This window comes from Rhododendron vialii, chromosome 3a, assembly GCF_030253575.1.
Source record: "Rhododendron vialii isolate Sample 1 chromosome 3a, ASM3025357v1".
Taxonomy (NCBI): Eukaryota; Viridiplantae; Streptophyta; class Magnoliopsida; order Ericales; family Ericaceae; genus Rhododendron; species Rhododendron vialii.
This window is the reverse complement of record NC_080559.1, coordinates 870,760-891,876: the sequence shown is the minus strand read 5'-3', so window position 1 is coordinate 891,876 and position 21,117 is coordinate 870,760. Positions and strand designations below refer to the sequence as shown.

The 21,117-nt window shown below is 39.2% G+C and overlaps 1 protein-coding gene and 1 long non-coding RNA gene across 2 annotated transcripts; both read left to right on the top strand.

The window, feature by feature from the left end:
- The first annotated feature begins 4,609 nt into the window (after window positions 1-4,609).
- LOC131320758 (uncharacterized) lies at window positions 4,610-6,853 on the top strand. Its single transcript, XR_009198334.1, has 2 exons — window positions 4,610-6,405; window positions 6,566-6,853. It is a non-coding gene; the product is annotated as an uncharacterized LOC131320758 (long non-coding RNA).
- A 1,331-nt stretch (window positions 6,854-8,184) lies between these two features.
- On the top strand, window positions 8,185-13,877 carry LOC131319335 (uncharacterized). The gene is made up of 7 exons (XM_058349541.1): window positions 8,185-8,262; window positions 8,351-8,368; window positions 8,454-8,567; window positions 8,669-8,699; window positions 10,166-10,478; window positions 13,054-13,426; window positions 13,503-13,877. The coding sequence occupies exons 1-7, from the start codon at window positions 8,185-8,187 to the stop codon at window positions 13,512-13,514; spliced, it is 939 nt and encodes a 312-aa protein (XP_058205524.1). The 3' UTR covers window positions 13,515-13,877.
- The last annotated feature ends 7,240 nt before the right edge of the window (window positions 13,878-21,117 follow it).

The following is a 21,117-nucleotide window of genomic DNA, read 5'->3' as shown; positions in this document are numbered from 1 at the left end:
TGTAGACTTTGTTTTTATCTTATGAGCCTCCTTTTTGTCATTGGGGAGTGTCCCATCTCGTAGGAACTCTACAATTGGATCCATCCAACTTGGTCTTTGGTTCACGTCCAAGACCAACTCTATACTCCTTCCAATACTAGGCTCACTAAGGTAATCGATTGCCACCTTTCTCTTGAACTCGGTTGGCACCGCTGCGGCCAACCAAGCTAGTAAATCCGCGTGAGCGTTCTCTCCTGAATTGATTTGCTCAATGTAAACCTTCTCAAAAGTATCAAGCAGATCCTTGACGGCCTCCATGTAGGCTGCCATCTTTTCATTCTGGGCTTCGTATTCCCTGGACAATTGGTTCACCACGAGCTATGAATCATAGTACACCCTTATCCTTTTCACTTTTAGGGTCCTTGCACTCCTTAAGCCTGCTAAGAGTGCCTCGTACTCTGCCACATTATTCGATGCATTGAAACCCAGCCGAACAGACAATTCCAACCTTACTCCTTCAGGAGAAAAAAGCACAACCCCAATCCCTGAACCAGTATTACATGTTGAATCGTCAACGAACAATTTCCATTCCAAGGGATCTTGCTCGGCCGGTACCTTACCCTTCTTGACTGGTGGCCCAGTTGCTTGCTCCTTTCTCGTAGGAGGTTGGGGAGTCACTGCGGGAGAGAATTTTGCTACAAAGTCCGCCAACAACTGTCCTTTGATTGCAGTGCGCGGCTGATAGTCAATAGTATATTGACTAAGTTCCACCGACCAAGTTGAGATTTGTCTGGAGATATATGCCTTTCATAGCAATGACTTCAACGGAAATTCGGTTTAAACCACAATCTTATAACTCTGGAAATAATGTGGCAACTTCCTTGCCACTATTCTTAGTGCCAGGACCAATTTCTCGAGAGGCAGATATCTCGTTTCTGCATCTAGCAATGTCTTGCTCACATAATACACGGGGATTTGCTCGGACCCCTTGTTCCTCAATAATACTACACTTACAGCATGCTCAGAAACTGCTAAATACAAAATCAAAGACTCATCCGGATCAGGAGTGGACAAGAGTGAGGCTGCTGCCAAGTACTTCTTCAGGTCTTGGAATGCCTGTTTGCATTTTGCTCCCCATTCGTATCTTTCCCTCTTCTTTAACAATTGAAAGAAAGGCCTACACTTTTCACTTGACCGGCTGATAAATCTGTTAAGAGTTGCGGCCACTCCTGTTAGTCTTTGGATCTCCTTCATGGTTCTGGGACTTTGAAGCCTTTACAAAGCCGTTATTTGATCGGGATTCACCTCTATCCCCCTTATGGTCACTAGGTGGCCCAAGAATTTACCTGAACTAACTCCAAACTCGCATTTTGAGGCGTTGAGTTTCAGTTTGTACTTTCTCAGAATTTTGAACGCCTCTTTTAGATCGGCTATGTGGTCCTACTTATCTTTGCTTTTGATCACCATATCATCTATGTACAGATCTATAGTTTTCCCGAGCAGCTTCTTGAGCATAATCGTTGCCAACCTGTTGCTCCGGCATTCCTTAAACCAAAGGGCATGACGCTATAGCAGTATAGCCCTTTTGATGTAATAAAGGAAGTCTTCTCCTGATCGGGCTCAAACATGGCAATTTGGTGGTACCCTCAATATGCGTCAAGGAAACTCATCCGTCCATACCGTGCAATCGCATCAACCAACTGATCAATTCTTGGGAGAGAGAAACTGTCTTTTGGACATGTCTTGTTCAAATCAGTGAAGTCCACACAGACATGGCACTTTCCGCCGTTCTTTTTTACCACCACAATGTTAAGACAACCACTCCAGGTAGTAAACTTCTCGTATGGCTTTGGCTTCTAGCAAGCGGTCAATCTCCTCGATAACAGAATCCACGTGCTATACGGCTGATCTTCTTTTTTTCTGCATTACAGGTTTGTGCTGTGGATCCACATTCAAGTGGTGACAAATCACGTTTCCGTTCACCCCAGGCATTTACTCGGGGACCCAAGCAAACACATCAATGTGCTCCTTTAGGAACCCTACCAATTCTTCTTCCTCTTTTTTGCTCAAATTTTTCCCAATCAGGAAATACCTTTTTGGATCACTGATCTGTATCTTCTTCAAACCTTCGACCACCTTCTTGGCGCAGTTCCCTCAAACATCCTCAATGGTCAGCTGATACGCTATCTCCACAACTTGGGCCAATTTAGCCTTTGGTGCTTTTTTGATTATGGAAATCAAGCACTGCTGTGCCACTTTCTGGTTGCCCCTAATTTTCTCAACTCCATTAGACCCCCGAAATTTTACCATTTGGTGGTAGGTGGAGGAAATCGTCCTCATTTTGTGCAACCACGTTCTTTCTATAATTGCGTTATAGAAAGATGGAACATCTACCACTAGGAAGTCAGTTTGTAGCACTACTGTTTCTGCCCAAACAGGCAACGTTATTTTGCCTAATGGCCAAACTGCTCCTGCACCGAATCCAACCAGAGGGGTTATTGACTGCACCAAATCCGCCTGTGTCAGTCCTAACTTTTTAAATGCGTCGTAATATAGCACTTCTGTGCAACTTCCTGAATCCACCAGAATTCTTTCAATGTCATATTCCCTAATTCGTAGGGTTATGACCAAGGCGTCATTATGCGGTACCTGAACTCCTTCCAGGTCCTCATCCGTAAAGACTATGCCCTCGTCGCATACTTCGCCTTCACGTCCTCTTTTCTTTCCCAATTGCATGACATGTTAGTCATGCTTGATTTACCTCTGGAGCAACCTCACCTCAATTCTCGTATAAGGCGTGGCCAATCCATGTATCATTTGGATTACTCCGCTTGGATTTTGTTCGTAATCCAACTCCATCGCTCTCCCATTCTCTTTGGGTCCCTCTTGGATAAACTCCTTGAGGTATCCTTGAGCCACTAGATCATCAAGACGCTTTTTAAACATCTCACAATCTTCTGTCATGTGACCTCAGTCTTTATGGTTGCTACAGTGCTAACTCGTAGCTCGTTTTGCATCTCTATCTCCTTCCAATCTCGGGGGCCACTTGAAGTAGGGGCGATTCTTTATTCGATAAAAAATCATGTAAATTGGTTCTTTCCAAACCATGGTTACTGAAAAGAAAGACTTAGGGTCCAGAGCTTGCTTCTCTCTGTACGGTTCTTTCTTAGCCTGTCCATAATCCTTTCTTTCCCTATAAGTCTTGGGCTCTGGCTTGTCCGCCTTCTTGACGGGCCCCTTGGCCTGCCGGTAACTACCTTGCCGTCCTCGCGGAGTATGTCATCCTCCATTCTGGCATGTTGCTCTATCCGCTCCATTTATTTTGCCAGCGTGCCAACCGAACTCATGTTCAATGAACGGCATAATTCCCCCCGAACTAGCAACCCAATTTTGAATGTGGCTATTGCATATTCCTCGCTACAACTTTCAATCTCGTTGAAAGTCTCCCAATACTTCTTTGCATAATCTCTGATTAGTTCGTTCACTCCCTGCTTCATAGCGGGAAGGCTTTCAAAAGTTTTCGGGGCCCTTTTGCTCGTCAAAAACCGGCAGTGAAGTCCTCAGCTAGTTGCCTCCATCCTCGTATGGAATGCGGACCTAGCTTATGGAACCACGACAAAGCTACCTTTCCCAAACTCGATGGGAACATCTTGCACATAATTGCATCATCTTCGTCATGCATGAATATAGCCTACTGGTAATGTTGTATGTGTGCCACGGGATTTGCACTTGTCTCGTAAGGGATGAACGTGCCATGTTTCACCCTGTTCGGCAACCTTGCCTCTTGCAACCTCTTGCAACTTTCTTGCAAAGGGGGAGGATGCTATGTTGCTGAGGGCCTTCCGCGCTGCTTCTCATGCAGTCATAGTTCCGTCCTTTCGTCTTATTGGCCCCATTCTTTTCCCAATCGGAATCAGGTCTCTCGTACCTGTCCCTATGGTGCTTCCTGGTCCCTTCCTCTTCGGGGGTGGGACTTCGGCTTCTGCTCCTTTTTCTTGAAGAAGCCCTTCGCCGCTCCGATGTTCGGCTTTGACTTCTGCTCCTGCGTTTTCGTGGAGAAGCTCTCTTTCGCCCTGGAGTGGGGCTCCTGCTCCCCCTTCTTCGTGAAGGAGTCTTCTTGTACTCCACCGTGGCCCGCCTATCTTCTCTGGAATTCCTTCGTGGAAGTCCAAAGTTCTCAGGGTGCTCTTGGATCAAACGAGCAAACCCTTCACTGTGGGATTTACTCCTCCGTGTGGACCCTGTGGCCGTCCTGCCCTCCATGTTCTTGGAATCATCCAAGACGGTCAGGGGGTTGCCCTTGCTGGTTGTCTTCTTCCCATGTCCACCATCAGGCTTTCTCTCGGAGCGCCTGGTGGGGGTTGATCTCCTCCCCCACCTAGCAGATTCTTTGGGTCAAGCGGCGTTTTTGGATCTTCTCCCACCATGGTCGTTTTTTAAAGAGAACTCTTTCGTTTCCCACAGGGTGCACCAAATGTAAGTGGACAAAAATGAATGGCGCTTAGAACAACACAAGATTGTAACGGCTTCTTGTGCCTCTTGACCGGAACCCTAGTTCGTCGTCGGAACCCTAATCTGCAAAACAGAGACAAGGGGTGAGCGCACTTTTGCCTCTCGTGGCAAAGGTCCTCCGATGCCTCAGTTAGTTTCACGTACTGGAGAAAACCCTAATTATCAGTAGGAGAATAGCTTGAATGCAATTTATTGCTTACGTTTTACTTCTAGGTCAACCCTGTTTATATAGGCATACGATGCTTGCTGCCCAAGCATCCTTGTTGCCCTAGGTTTCCTATCACGTATAGGAAACTTAGGATCCTTTGGATTCTCGTTCCCTTATCTATTTATTTCCTTAGTCCTTTTAGGACTCCTTTCCATGGTTGGCCGAACATCCTATTCCCGTTGGGTCTCTTCCCTGGATCCTATTTTCATGGGATCTTATTCCTTACAGAATACTACTGTTTTGCATCCTTCTAGATTATTCCTTTTGTTTTAACACTCAAAGCTGCTTTCTTAGGAAATCTTGCTCTGTTTGGCCTTCTCATTGCCGAACAGGCTTATTGGACCAATGACTTCCCATGTCATCGGTTCCTATTGACTGCTTGGACCAATGACTTCTCATGTCATTGGTTCTCATTGCCGACCACCGTCTTCCACGGCGACTTATCCTAACTTATTCCGTCGTCCCACGTACCACCTATTTGGGCTCTATCTGAGCTTGTTCGGGAATACCTCCCTACAGTCCCATCATAACTAACGTTTTGCATTCATTTTCCATACTGTAAACAGCACCAGGAAAATTCTTTGAACTATTTCAAAATTTGTAGATCTGTTTTCTGATTGGTTTCCTTTACATTGCTAGTATTTTCAGTTCTTATGGGTGTGATTCTTCCACATATGTACCTTGTTGCCATAGCTTAATTTCTTTTCAGAGTTCTTGATAAAATTTATTTGCTGACAACCGAGCAGACACGTTGGTTCCACAAACTTTAATTGACTCAAACACTCAGTAGCAGAAGCCATACGATACTTACACCGGTATGTAACTATGTATTAGTGAGCTTCATTTTAACCTTAACGTAGGGCTATGTGTCCAATATGATTCATTAGTCATCACATTTCAGTTGCTTTTCTTTAGCTATTTGTAAGTTAAAAAATTATATCGTTTTCAGATTAGATAGCTTTTGTGTGGGGTTATGCCTATCATGACACCAATGAACATAGGGATATTGCTTGGCTCTTTTTATCTATTCGTACATTTATTTTGAACTTATCTCAAATTTCACTTGGTTTAGCTGAACTTCCCAGAGTCTAGGCCCAATTAGAATGATGGTTAACCTGTGGTTAAAAAGTGTATTTTTCCAATTTAATGTGAATAGCAAGTGCATTCCAGTTCTGACTAAAATTTCCCTCCAGAATCATCTTTCTTGAGGAAGTTATGTACTTTTTAATTGGCAACTAAGGAAAAAAAGACTATCCTTTCGTAATATAGAAAAGAGAGTGTGCTAGAGTATTTCATGAAATTGGGCACACTCGAAGGATCCACATATGTGAGCATTTCAAAGTAGAAGGTTGAAACAAATTGGGCACACTCGAAGGATCCACATATGTGAGCATTTCAAAGTAGAAGGTTAAAACAAATTGGGCACACTCGAAGGATCCACATATATGAGCATTTCAAAGTAGAAGGTTGAAACAAGGACTTGAGGAAATTTGGCTTTGGTTAAATGGGGGTTCCACACCAAGTTGCTGCGAAGAAGATCTTCATTTGATATTTCTTATCTACGATCAAATACTAGTAGCTGTTTGTCGTCCTTTGTTTTTTCATTGTTTCCTTTCTGATGAACCCCGTTGCTTTGTTAACAGACAATAGAGAGTAGCCCTTGTGGTGATAATTGTGAAGGTGGGGCAGTAAACTTGTCGCAGCTGGTATATTTCAGAGTCTTTTATTTCTGGTCTTCTTTTTTATTCACTCTGCCTACATCTGTAGGCTATTTGTTTAGCTTGGGTCCTAAGTATCTTCTTTTAGGCTTTTCTATGATGCTAACATTGTTTTGTGAAGTTGATCTATGTCTTGCTATGCGTGCAGAACCTTATCGATCTGGCAGGTTCTGAAAGCTCGACCCGAAGGCCGAAACTACTGGTGTGGGTCAAAAAGAAGGATCCTATATCAATAAAAGCCTACTAACTCTTGGAACCGTGAGGATTCAATTTTTATTATTTCATTAGCATAGTAGTTTGGTCTACGACTGTCTTATTAATGTTGTCAAATTATAGTTCATTCCATGTAACTAATCTTTCTTACTGCATGCGTAATGCATGACTATCATCGTGGGATATATCTATTAAAGGGAAATAAGTATTACGTATTGAAAGACAGACATTTTGCTATTGCAAGCTCAAGGTGGCCATAAATTGGACTCTTGTCACGATCTTTGACAGTTTGTTTCATTAGGGGTATGCTTTACCTCTCTGCACTAGATACTTTCTTCAGTTCACATGTTGTGCATCGGCTTTGCCGACAGTTTTGGGGGTTATATGGTTGGATAGGAGTTTTTTGACGATAAATCGTATTTAATGGGGTTTCTTAGACAAAATGTATTATTTGGATTCATTTTGGCCTCTTGATTTTTTAAATTGTTTATCTTAGAGTTCTAGGGATTAGAAAGCCTTATGTAGCTTCTAATATCTTTTGTGTTTTTCTTTTTGGTGGAGGCCCTTGCCCCTTTTAACTTTTCCTCTCTTAGAAATTTTCTTTGTTCTCATTAAGCTAGAAAAAAGAAAAAAAGAGGTTGGGAAGCCTTAAGCTAGTGAGAAAGAATGGGATCTATTATTGTATTTTCTCTATGTTACACAATGATCTAAAAATCTCTAGGTGCTAGTCTTGGTGCCTAGGCACCCACTAGTTGGCTGCCTAGCGCCTAGGCGGGGACTAGGCAGCCGATGGAGCCGACTTGTCGGCTGCCTAATCTGGGTGTTGGACCACCGCCTAGTGCCTAGGCGGGGACTAGTCGGCCAAGGCGGATGACTTTTAGAACACTGATGTTACATGACTAGGGATGTAACAGCTGTTTGAGAGATTGATATCCTCCGTTGGGCCCATGTTTTAACGTCTTAACCTTTTGGGATCATTTGGGACTTAACATGGTATCCGAGCTTAGGTTGGTGGTATTGCCGCCCACTTTCTTCGCTTGTTTCCTAATTGCACTTTGCTTCTCTCTTTGTATGGACATTTGCATCTCCAAGCGCAAGATGCAATTACACATGAGGGACTCAGGGAAGTTGTTGGAGAGCTTACCATGCAATTTTGGGCCCTTTGCTAATAGCTTAAGCTTCTTAGACAATTGGTGACATAACAATAGCAAAAGGTCTGGGTAGTTTACTTGTTCACCAAAATTAGTCTGGTTTTCTGAGTCAAGAAGTTCAATAATAAAAAAAAACATCCATGTCTCTTATCTTCTTTATGAATTGTGAGATTTGATTCAGAAAACAGATGCATACTTTTCTTTGGATCCTATATATGCCATTTTGTGCATGTTTTAATTGTCTGGAAAGAACTATTATTTTGGATCTACTATCAAGAATGATGACTATTTTTGTCCTATTATTTTCTACCTGTAAAATTAGAACTCAGAAGTCTTTTTTTTTTTTTTTTTTTCCCTGGATTCGTATTGAAGTTATTTCAAATGGAACCCTTTTGTTGTCTCAATGAGTGACTACCATCAAGGTGTAAGACTTCATTTCGTCAAGTGCGAGATTATGAAATTGAAACTATATTGGGGCGTCGTATTCAGTTGAGTTGTCTGATCAATGTATCTCGGCCCTATTACTTCTGTTTTTGTTTGAATATCTTTTACATGAATGACTGCAACAGATTATCCCGCCCAATGTTGTAGTCTACGACTCTACATTTTTTTTACATGATCATTGGTGACTTGTGACTTCTATCAGTTCTATGTCATTAAATGCCTTTGCAGAGGCAGAACCATGTGATTTCTAGTGGTTTCTGTATTTGCATTTCGCAGACCGGACTCAGTGAACTGATGTTGGCTCAGGTTATATCAAAGTTGACAGACAGGAGGGCTACTCATGTACCATAGAGGGACTCTAAATTGACTAGGCTAATGCAATCTTCGTTAAGTGGTCATCGACGTGTATCAGTAAGCCCTCTCCCTCTCCCTCTCTTTGGCAGGTACCATTTAGGTACTCTCTCTCTTTGGCAGGTACCATTTAGGTACTCAACTCCTGATGTTGATACATCATCTTGATATACCCTTGTAATATCTTATAATAAGCTTGAGCTTTGTTCTTTTGTTTTTGAATGAGTCTGTGGCAACATATATTCATGCTTGAATGGCTCGCGGCTGCCCTTGGAGAAAAATTATAAAATTAGCTAATAACCAAAGAAGTGGGAAAATGGATATAATATTGTAAGTAAGACTTCAGTTACAAGTGATTACTGCCTCTCTTTCTTTGTGAAGATAGAGGTAACAGGGCCTGAAGTATATTCTTAGGAAAGGCACCTTTAACTTTCCACAAGTCTGGGATCTAGATGGAGGAGTGAAAGCCCTGAAAAGGAGAATGTCTTGATTCTATTCTTGGCTAAATAGAAATAATGCAAGTAATTAGTCAATGCAGATCTCTAGCCATCACTGTGGTTGGAAAATGCTGCTTCTCTGCTATAGTTCTTTTGCATAAGGTGATAGTTCACTTTAGTTTCCTGTTTCACACATTCTACCCAACCTCGGCAGCCTTCTAATAAAGTGGCGCAATAGACGGATCTTTTATCTTGATCTCACAAGATGTGGTCTCCATACTTTCTTTGTCAAATTTAATCTGAAGTTCTTGGGTGGGAAGATTCTTTAATCTTAGCATTTAGTTTTGCAATCCCGTGGTGTACACTAAACAAGGGATTCTAGATTTGGCAATCATTTTTTTGCCTGCCAAACTGGTGGTTAAATATATAAAGAATCATGGTATAAATCCTCTTGACTAAACCAATTCTGAGTCTCTGACTGCCCAGCTACTTTGTTAGCTGTTGAACCTTCCTCCCCATACCGTGCTGATGTTTACCTTTTTCTGTAGGATTCTTTCTAATCATTAACCAATTAGGAATGTGCATTGGTTTTTTCTTTCTTTAGTTTAGCCACTTCTTATTTATTTATTTCATGCAGTTCTTTTCACTTGTGGTTTTGATAGCTTAGATGAGGTAGATCCTTGATTTTCAGCTAGCCTATGTTATTAACATTTGCTTTCACGTGTTTAGCGTTTGTTTGCCTCAATATTTCCCTCTCTATTGTCAATTATATCATGTGATTTGAATAAGTAGACTGTACTCTGTAAACTGTAAACTGTACATTTGTGCATGCTTCTTCCCTCTTGGTTACCTGATAGAAATGCATGAGTTGACCCTGTATGTTCCTTTTCAACCTCCGGAGTAATAGAGGGAAGAATTCAATTTCCTGGCGGGCCAATTTTTGCATGATTTTCCAATTGGGTCCCTGGGTGGGAGAGGCTCCAGTAAAATGGACAGGGGCATTTGTGTCTTTTCGCCTGTTTTGTGGTAGGGACAGGACACTGTTTGGTGAATTTCCAAATTACTAATTTGGGTTTTCGGACTTTTCAACAATTCCGTATGTGTCCCCAATAAAGCTACACTATTTTGTCTTTATCCGTCCGGTATTTTAAGTTTTGTCTGGGGTCATTTTTGTCTTTCTACCTTCTCATCTATGGCAGGTCGCGTGTAGCTGTCTCCCAACAGCTGTTCGTCTCCTCCTTCTCTCTCTCTCCACCTTCATTGTTCAACTCCTGAAACGAAGAGAAGGAAAAAAGAAAGAGGAGGAGGCTGCCAATCGGAAAGCTAAGAAACTAAATGTCCGCTTCCGCCCGCTCATCGGCGATGACCGGCTGGTTGCGTTACTGTGGCCCCCGCGAAACCTCAGGGTCGTTCGGTGCTGGGATACTGAAAATGGAGACAGGGCCTTGTTCCTCGGCGACGAAAGGTATAATAATCGTTTACTCTTCAATATATAGATAATATATATATTATATGCATCTGTAAAAAGTGTGGTTTCATAGATTTGTAGATCTAAAACTTCAAATCCCCACAGGGGTTTGCCCTATTTTGGTGCCCTAATGAGATTTCGTTTCTTTTAGTGATGTGAAACCAGGAATTCTTTTAGAGTTTTGATGTGTTCGTGTATTATAAGTGGACAAAGGTTTTGATGTGTTTTTTTTTTTTATCAGTTCTGTGTTTGCTAATTCTGTTCTCTTTGCATCTGTTGTTTTATCAGTTCTGTGTTTCCTGATTCTATTTTTGTGTGGATTCACGGTTGGGTCTCATTTTTCGTTTGTATCATTCCGATGGCGAGGTACAAACACCTTCTCATTCTTATGGTTGTCTGAAGATAGTGAGTGATCTTTTAATTGATTGAATTTATTTTGCACAGTTACAAATAATGTGATTTTTGTACTGATAGATTCATGGTTCTTTCTACACCATTTGTAAGGTTTTCGGCAAGGAAGAAGATGACCATTTCAATACCCATGGTAGAGTCTATTCAATTCTTGATGCAAATGGGAATGCAGAGGATGTAGCCTTCTCAGAAAGTAGGGGAACATGCCATCTTGAATACAATACAAAAAAAAAAAAAAAAAACTGAAAAAAAGAAGAAGTTTCGTTCACAAATATGCTGGAGTCAAGATATTTTATCCTTGGGTTATGTCGTGGAGTGGAATTATAATTTCCAGCTGAGTGCATGGTTGGATGACATTGTGCACCATCGTTTGTCCGGTACAGCGAGGAAGGTATTAGCAGAGTCTATTTTATTATTGCATTCGTTTAATGATGCTATGCATTGTATTGGGTTCCATTCTTATGTGGTTGTCTACATCTTAGTTTTGCATTTTCTTAGGAGGCGTTTGGATCATGATAATATCTTAATAGAGAAATTGTTTGGATCACGAAATTTTATTGTACAACGCGTTTGGACCACGATAATATCTTAACAGAGAATCATGTCACTAGGAGGATCCTGCAACTAACACACTATGCATTATCCATGTCTTAATAGAGAAATTGTTTGACTGACAATCAAGTTCCTGGCCTAGCCATTCTCAGTTAGAGGACTCGATATTATCTATTCTAGGTTTTCTCTGCGCACCCATTGCCGCCCTAAAGGCTTGGCCGAGACTTATGGTTTGTGTCATTTAGTAGTTGCAATTGTCTTCCAGCTTGATCCTAGATTAGTTTGTAGTTATATTTACAGGCTTTGTACAATTGGACTTGACAATAGTATAACCAGGAAGCAAAAGAACATGAAAACTTGCCAAAGAAAATGGTTACTTCCCTTAAACTATTGTCATCAATAAACCAAACAAGTTACTATGTGGCCAGGCAATTACACTCGTCGATTTTTCTCTCTCTTTATATTTGGGTTTGATTGAGATATTTAAAAAATGCGTATGTGTTGTTTATTGTGCTACTTATGAAAAGAAAAACTGCTAGAGTATATTTACTTGATTTGATCATCACATCTCCTGCACCAACTTCTTGTTTCTTGTGTCATGTTAGATGATTTTACATGGAAGTTGGTTGATGAATTGTAATTTTTTATATGTCAGTTTTCTTAGATGCTATGGCACCAAATTGTTCTATTTGTTTCTGTGCTGGCAGATAGTGCTTCCAACTGTTGTAATGCTCATGCTAATTGTTGTAAGGACCCAAGTTAATACACAACTTCATCCAGCACAGCCGTATGTATCTATTGCCCTATTTCAAAAGTCCATGTTGTTGATTTTTTTTTCCTTCAGATTTCTTAAGCAGTTGTTGCTTTAATGATGAAGTTAATGAGAGAAATGCAAACTTTCCTACTTGTCTTTGGTCGAGATTTATGGAGGCTTTTGTTTTCTGGCCCAGAAATTGATATGTATATATGTATATTGCATTCGCTTTGTCCCAGAATGTTATTATGTCTGTTCATTTTTTTAAGGGGACATGAATTTATTGCACTGTAACTCAAATTAGAAGGTATTGATTTCTGATATCTCCCCTTTGTCCCCTCATATAAATTATTCATGACCATTTGTAAGAGAGAACGGTGCAAAAGTAAAGGAGTTTTGTGCTTTGACTTTTCAAAGTGGATATGCATTTCGGGACATCCGAAGTTGCAGAACTAGGATGTAAGAGATTTCCATTGAATTTTTTTCCTGGGTTTTGCTAAGCCACCAAATTAAGGATTTGGGTGAAAGAAAAGGATAGAAGAAGAATATCAACATAATTGCTTTCTAAATGCGGTCTTAAAAAGTGCACACCTAAAGCTTAAGCTATTATATATGGCTTGTGTGTAGTGACACTTCTATGTTTGTGAATTTGTTTTACTCCGTATCTGTTAAAGAGGTGTCAATTTGAGCCTCAGGCCTTAATGTCTGAGAATGTTTGAAAAGTATTCTGTATTTACTCTAAAACCTTTAGGTATTAGGGAACAGACCATTTATTTGAATCAATATGTAAATTTCCTGCTTTTATGGCTCTGTGGTAAGTGATTAACATAGTTGTCTTACGAAAATTATGGGCAGTTACATTCAAAAGGAGATGTTTGTTGAGGTGGGACAAGTTGAAATTTCCTCTACTTTAGTTCAAGTTTTGGAGTTATTGGCGGTCAAGAATGAGTATTTGGCTTTTGCACCGAATACAAATGAAACCAGGATGATGATCGATGTATTATCCTTAAAATTTCCTCTACTGAAGGTACCCACTGCAGTACTGTGTTCTTGTTCTTGTAATTCATTTTCTTTCTTCTCCGGTTGTTCAGCCGTGATAAGTATGTTACTCATTTCCTTGAATCACAGTATTGTCTGCATGCGTTGGCACATGATTGCATGTGTATTTGCTGATCAAATGAATAATTGCACTGCAACTGATCAGTTAAATGGTTTGTTCTTGGAAAGTGTAAGATGACTTTTTCCACTACTTTTATCACGTTGTAGTTACTGCCTTTTGAGATTCAAAATTGTGTTTTTGTCAGTTGACGTGTTGAATCACAGAGATAGAGACATGGAAAATACTATTCTAGGCTTTGAAAACTTGCTCTGCTGTTCTACACATCTGTATGTTGAATTTATGCAAGGGGCTATAGACATGGTCCCGAGAGAGCTATATTGATGGACGTTGAAGTTATAGAGATGGTTCTACTTGCCGTTGTGGTTTCGTGTTGTGTGTAGTGCAACTGTAGAGCCAATTGGGGCCCTGATTCTTTTGGTGTTTACACAACTTTGCGCGGAAGTATTCCAATTCACATAATTTTACCTGAAACTCACATTTAATTTATTGGGAATTGAAATGGTGTTTGGTAGTTTAGGTGAATGTTTAAACCTTGTCAAATATATGTAGTAATTTTCAACAGACTCACAGGCACGAAATCCTTGTGTGAGCAAGACGGCACACACCTTTCAGCAGGACATGAGCATACTTTTGGATTATGTACTCTTCAGTAGTTTTATTGAGAAAGTTGTAACGCCACTCGGGTGGGTGTTGATTATGTCCTCATTTGTGCTAGAAAAGGTTCTTGTTCTCAGGCATATAGCTTAATACAAATATTAGATACATGTATTACAACGCTAGATACATTCAATTATTAGACCAACGAACATGACCGACGCACGTTTCTAAAAGCCTAGTATCTCTAAAGCTAGAAGATGGTCAAGTCAAGCTGCAATTGATGTTGGAGCAGGAAGAAGAAGCAAAAGCTGCTTTGTTGGGCAGAATACAACGGCTGACAAAGTTAATCTTGGTCTCAGCAAAAACCTCACCATCTTCCAGATTTCCTAACCGCCCTGGTACTAGAAGAAGGCATTCCTTCGGAGAAGAAGAGTTGTTATGAATGCATGCTTTCTGATTGCTTACATTCCTCTCGTCTTCTATTCTCTAATTTGTACCTTATTTTTGTTTCTTATGTTGAATGCGCAGCTTGCATAGCTTGAATATATTGTGTTTAACTACTGTTATATTTTCTTGGAATATATCGGCATGTGTTCATTAGCAAATCTATTATGGATTCCATTGTTAACTAATCCGTGGTTAAAACGAATGGGCCCTGCTGAAAATAATACTTATGTACGTACTAGGTATACATAGACAAATACGTAATTGCGATTGATATGTATACATAAATGTATTCTATGTGAGGCACATATATAAACATGACATATATACATCCGTTAAGGACCTTTAAATTAAGGGAGGCGCTAATGTCACGATTGGTTTTTGAAGGGACGCGACAAATATGTCACCAGGTCAGTTTTACCCTCAAGAGCTAGCTCTGATGTTCTCTCTAATTTAACAATTCACTTTTCATACTCTCTCACTCCATTCAACCATCGACTGCTAACAAATTATGGAAGGGACCCTCTTGAGAATAACCCATTTTCATGTTCTAGACTTGATACGGAGTACTATTATTTTGAAACATAATGACTGAAATCTGGTGAACTAATTTGTTTTGAGATATATGCAATCCGAAATGATGTCAACCTGATATGCCATGAAGGTGACCGTGGCCGTGATTGATGTTCTCAATAAACTCTAAAACATTAATTGATTGGATCGTTCGTAATGTACTCGGAAATAACGGACCTTTAAATTAAGGGAGGCGCTAATGTCACGATTGGTTTTTGAAGGTCAGTTTTACCCTCAAGAGCTAGCTCTGACGTTCTCTCTAATTTAACAATTCACTTTTCATACTCTCTCACTCCATTCAACCATCGACTGCTAACAAATTATGGAAGGGACCCTCTTGAGAATAACCCATTTTCATGTTCTAGACTTGATACGGAGTACTATTATTTTGAAACATAATGACTGAAATCTGGTGAACTAATTTGTTTTGAGATATATGCAATCCGAAATGATGTCAACCTGATATGCCATGAAGGTGACCGTGGCCGTGATTGATGTTCTCAATGAACTCTAAAACATTAATTGATTGGATCGTTCGTAATGTACTCGGAAATAACGGACCTTTAAATTAAGGGAGGCGCTAATGTCACGATTGGTTTTTGTAGGGACGCGACAAATATGTCACCAAGTCAGTTTTACCCTCAAGAGCTAGCTCTGACGTTCTCTCTAATTTAACAATTCACTTTTCATACTCTCTCACTCCCTTCAACCATTGACTGCTAACAAATTATGGAAGGGACCCTCTTGAGAATAACCCATTTTCATGTACTAGACTTGATACGGAGTACTATTATTTTGAAACATAATGACTGAAATCTGGTGAACTAATTTGTTTTGAGATATATGCAATCCGAAATGATATCAAAGTGATATGCCATGAACGTGACCGTGGCCGTGATTGATATTCTCAATGAACTCTAAAACATTAATTGATTGGATCGTTCGTAATGTACTCGGAAAAGTCCCAAAATATAAATTGGATTCCCAGTACATAATATTAGATCCCTTTCCACTGCAACTCATTTTTCTCGTTCTCCCTCAACTCCTCTCAACCTCAGTTCTCTTTGCAAATAAATAAATAAATAAAAACCTCAGTACTCTTTCTTCTTTGGCAGTCGGTCTAAAGCATCTGAAAACGGGCTCCGATCAACCATAGCTGATGTTCCACCTAATCCTTCTCTCGTATTTGATTCGGTCACGTATATGACAATTCATAAGAACGGGATGGTTTGTAGAATAAAGACACAATCTTGTACCCGGTTCGATTGGGGGATTTTGGTCTGCCTGAAAAGAGCCGTAGAGCCCATTTTTAAAACTTCGCAGCCAATGCGCCCAAATCCTTACAATTCAAATAAAATAGAGAAAATGCCAGGCCGGTCCTAAATTTTGAGTTTATAGTCCAGGAAATTCCATGCGCTATATGTGTAAAGCAAATGCTAACTACCGCAATATGGCACCGGTTTGTGTACCTCACGCGCTAGCTTTGCGACCTTTTTGCTAAGAAAGTCAACTTGGCAGAGTGTGCAGCATTACTTTTACCATGTGCACCGAAATGACATTTGTACCCTTCTTCTTATTCCCAATTCCCACCTCATTACTTTTACTCACTCTCTCTCTCTCCCCTTTCCGTTTCTCTCTCTTCCTCACTTTTGTGTATCTCATTTTTTATTTTTGTTCTAAAAATGTTTATAACTATTAGACATATTCATTTTTTACACAAATTATATACTCAACTCTACTCGTATAAATCTTCTAAATGAGATCTATATTGAATATAAAATTATTTAAAACTAAAATTTTAATTTTTCAATGTGAATTTTATATAATTGTGACTGAATTTTAGGGGTGTGATGATTTTCACATCCCTATTTTTGATATTCAAACTTTTATTATTTTTTTATTGTTAAAAGTGCATGTATTTTTTTGCTAAAAGAAGAAAAAAGAAAATATAAACAGTGTGAAAATCATTTCTAGAGTTTTACACTCTAAATTTTTGCATATTTCAATTGTTAATTGTCTATATATAAAAAGTAAAGATGACTTCTTCTTTTGTGTCTTTATTCAAAAAAAATTCACATTAGTTAGTTTTGTATCAAATTTTTTTGACTTATTAATTCATCTTGATGAGAGAAATTGAAAAAGTAAAAAGTTACGATCGAAACTCATTATTTTGAAGAAAGACAAAAAAATTTAAAAAATCTTTTTTACACAAAGTTGGGGACTGGAAAGTACATCTCCTTTGATGATTGTCTTGTATCTGAAGAATAAAAAAAAGTCTAGAGTGTTGCATAATTAACCAGCGCATGGTGGCGCTAGATAGTTGGACCGTAAAAAAAATTATTTTTGGCTTTTTACTCTACCCATGTAATCGACAAAAATATTATTTCCTTGACCTATGTAACTGACAAATGAATTTTTTTTGCTTTTTCTAAAATGGTTGTTTCAGAATTTGTCAAATAGTATAGGTTGCTGATTTTGCCACTCTCTTCTTTGTTAACGTCACTTCTTTACAAGTGTATTTTTGGTGCAGAAATATACTTACAAGAGTGGTGTTAACGGAAAGGGGAGTGGCAAAATCATTTCCCATAGTATCCTTTTGAAACAACCCAAAACAGCCCTTTCAGAAAAAAAATCAAATATAATTTTTTTTTACCTTAACTTCTAACCCCTTCAGAAAAAACAAAAAAGCAAAAAGAAAAGAAAAAGAAAGTAAAGAAGGAGGTAACACATACAGTTGTCAGTTACATCGGTAGAACCGTAAAAACTATTTGCCGAGCAAAATTTACTTTAAAAAGAATCTAGGGGCAGTATTGTCTTTTTATATATGTTTGCTATACACTCATTTCCGACTGACACTTGCATTGGTACGCACAAAGAAAGAACGTGCCAGCAAAGCCAATGATCCCACATAAGGACTAAAGTACAAATCTGATTACGAGGTTAAGGGGTGCAATATAACACCCATTAGCCGGACATACGAGACCGTATGTGTAATGCTTTATAGATCCTGTGGGTCCTTCGCGAAAAACACCCACGCGCTCTACCCAATCTTGCACTCATTTAATGCACACATGCATGCTGACACAAAGTTGTAACTTCTCTCTCTCTCTCTCTCTCTCTCTCTCATGCATGTGTTACTTCTGTCTTCTGACTACTCTCTCTCTCTCATGCATGTGTTACTTCTGTCTTCTGACTACTTTTATAAAGCGTGCCCAGCCTCTGCAATGGAAAAGTGCAAAGATGGTTTAACATTTTCCGAGTTCTTTTAATTCTGGGCACAATTTTTATCAAAATTTTTCTCTCTATCTCTTTTCATTCATTGTGATTCTAACTCTCAAAAATAATTCTAAAATGTAAACTAAACAAAGCAAAAAACACCTATCATTAAGAAATGTCTGCGACTACTTTCTCTCTTTCATGCGTCATTTTCCCCCTCTATCTCTCTTTTAAATTCTACTGTAATACAATCACTACCTTCACACATCCTCACTCGTAATAGAAATGTTACCCACACATGCTATACATTTAATGTGTGTGAGACCCATTCCTATTGTAAGTGTGGGTGTGGAGTTAGAATTTTTGAATCTAATAATGTCTTTTAACTTTTTTTATAAAACATCTGCTTTTATAAAATTTATATTTTTAATATACTCGGCAAGATGTATCAAATAAGACTAATATTAAATAAAAAATTATGTGTAAAAAAAAAATTAGCACTGTTAATTAACAATGTTAATCAAATCAGTGCTAATTAACAGTATTTAATAATGTAAATTCCCAATTTAATATTGTTCATTTCATAATGCATTTTAAGGTCTGTGGTGCAAAAAAAACAAAGAACCCACAGTGCTCGGGTAAAAAGGCTATTTTGATGCCTTTACACTGGGGCCCTATTTCAGTGTAAACAAAAACAAGTTTCAAAGAGAGGACAGAGAGGCGGATCAAAATAAAAAAAAAAGAGAGGACAGAGAGAGGGTGACGTGTAGAGAGAGAGAGAGGGAGACAGGGAGGGAGAGGGGGTAAAAAAAGAGAGAAATGGATAGAAGGGAGAGTGGAATGACGCGCTAAGAGTGGAAAAAAGAGGCGCGTGTTCCAAAGAACCTAATCAGCTATGAAAATTTGGGATTGAATCACAGAATTGTGGGAAAGAGAGGCGCGTGTTCCCAGCCGGTCCCCCCTAACAGAATTGTAGCCGAGTGGAGTCCTAGGCGCATAATCCCAAATTTTCATAGCTGACTAGGTCCTTTGGAACACGCGCCTCTCTTTCCCACTCTTGGCGCGTCATTCCACTCTCCCTTCTATCCATTTCTCTCTTTTTTGACCGAGTCAGACTACAGTTCCTGACCGGGGAATTCCCGACCGAATTTTCGACGCCACGCGAGGGCCACTCCAGTTATCGGACGTCTGATCGGATCGGACCAAAAATTCTATAAAAAAAAAACAAATGGGCTTACGTGAGAATAAATAGCATCCGATGTGTATAAGTGACCGATCCAAACACTCCATTTTTTTTGTAAACATTTGTATACAAAAAAATACATTTGTATACAAAAATCGAGGGGTTTTTTTTTAGAATTTTTGGTCGGATCCGATCAGCCGTCTTGAGGCCGGAGTGGCCCCGGCACAGCATCGGGAATTCGGTCGAGATGCTCAGACTTTCTGTTTTTGACCCCCTCCCCTCCCCGTAACTCACTCTCTCTCTCTCTCTCTACACGTCACCCTCTCTCTGTCCTCTCTTTGAAACTTGTTTTTGTTTACACTGAAATAGGGCCCCACTAGGTCATCCCCACCACAGCTAACTGAGGCTCCGTTCCGGAAAGTAAAATAATTATTTATTTTTTAAGAAGGTAATTTCAAATTCAAAAATTATGTGCTTACTCAAATTATTTTCCTATGAATATGAATCTTGTTTGATAGATCTCATTGAGATCTTTAATACGGTGTAAAAAATATTGAAAAATTATTTTTCATGTACATTATTTTTGAGTTTGAAAATGTGAAACAAATACTTATTTTTTAAGAAGGTGTTCTGGAACGGGACCTGAGACCCCATGTGTAAAGGCATCAAAATAGCCTTTTTCCCGAGTACTGTGGGTTCTTTTTTTAAAAAAGAAAAATTACTGAAAACTGTGCCGAGAGTTAAAACGAACTCGCAAAATGTTAAACCATCTTTGCACTTTTCCATTGCAGAGGCTGGGCACGCTTTATAGGAGTAGTCAGAAGACAGAAGTGACACATGCATGAGAGAGAGAGAGAGAGAGAGAGAGAAGTTACAACTTCGTGTCAGCATGCATGTGTGCATTAAATGAGTGCAAGATTGGGTAGAGCGCGTGGGTGTTTTTCGGGAAGGACCCACGGAATCTATAAAGCATTACACATATAGTGCATGGGATTTCGTGGACTATAAACTCAAAATTTAGGACCGACCTAGCATTTTCTCTAAATGTAATAAAATATATATTAAAGTTTCAGATTATACAAAATAGATGAACGGGCCGACAAAATTAAACACAAAATAGATCAACAGACCGTGTCAATATAAAATATGCAAAAATCAAAGGAGATCAACGCACCATGTTAATATGCAAAAATCAAAGGTTTTATATAGTCCTTTCGGTCCGTCCATTTAATATCTCGTACAGAACTTGCCTAGATTTGAGTCAAACTCAAGCTTGTTCACGATCCTTAACGAGCCAATGATATTATATATTTATACTTTAATACAAATCTAAACTTGCAAATAAAATTTATATGTGTACATAAAATAAATTCATACATCTACAGAATGATAAAAAAAAACATATACAGAAAAAAGTTTTTAGTAGTTGTAAACTTTTTTTTTGTACAAGTTCTAAAATTTTCATTATTCTACATTGAAACGAGGTTCTAGGTTCATGTTCGCTCATTATGAAACGAGCCTGTTCGGTTTGCTTAGTTGACGAATCGAATTCGAATAAGTCTTGACCGCACCGAGTCTTGAATTGTTCACGCAAACGGCAGTTCATTTACAGCCCTATTAACGGGCACGGATAAAAAAAAAAAAATCGGCACAGACGAATCACGTAGCATATTACTCATTTTGTACAGTGAGATAAACTTGCACCCCTGCAATGTGTGGATCCCATCAACAATTTATCGCAATAATTTAAATCGTTCATTTTGTAGAACTTGCAGAGTAGTGAATA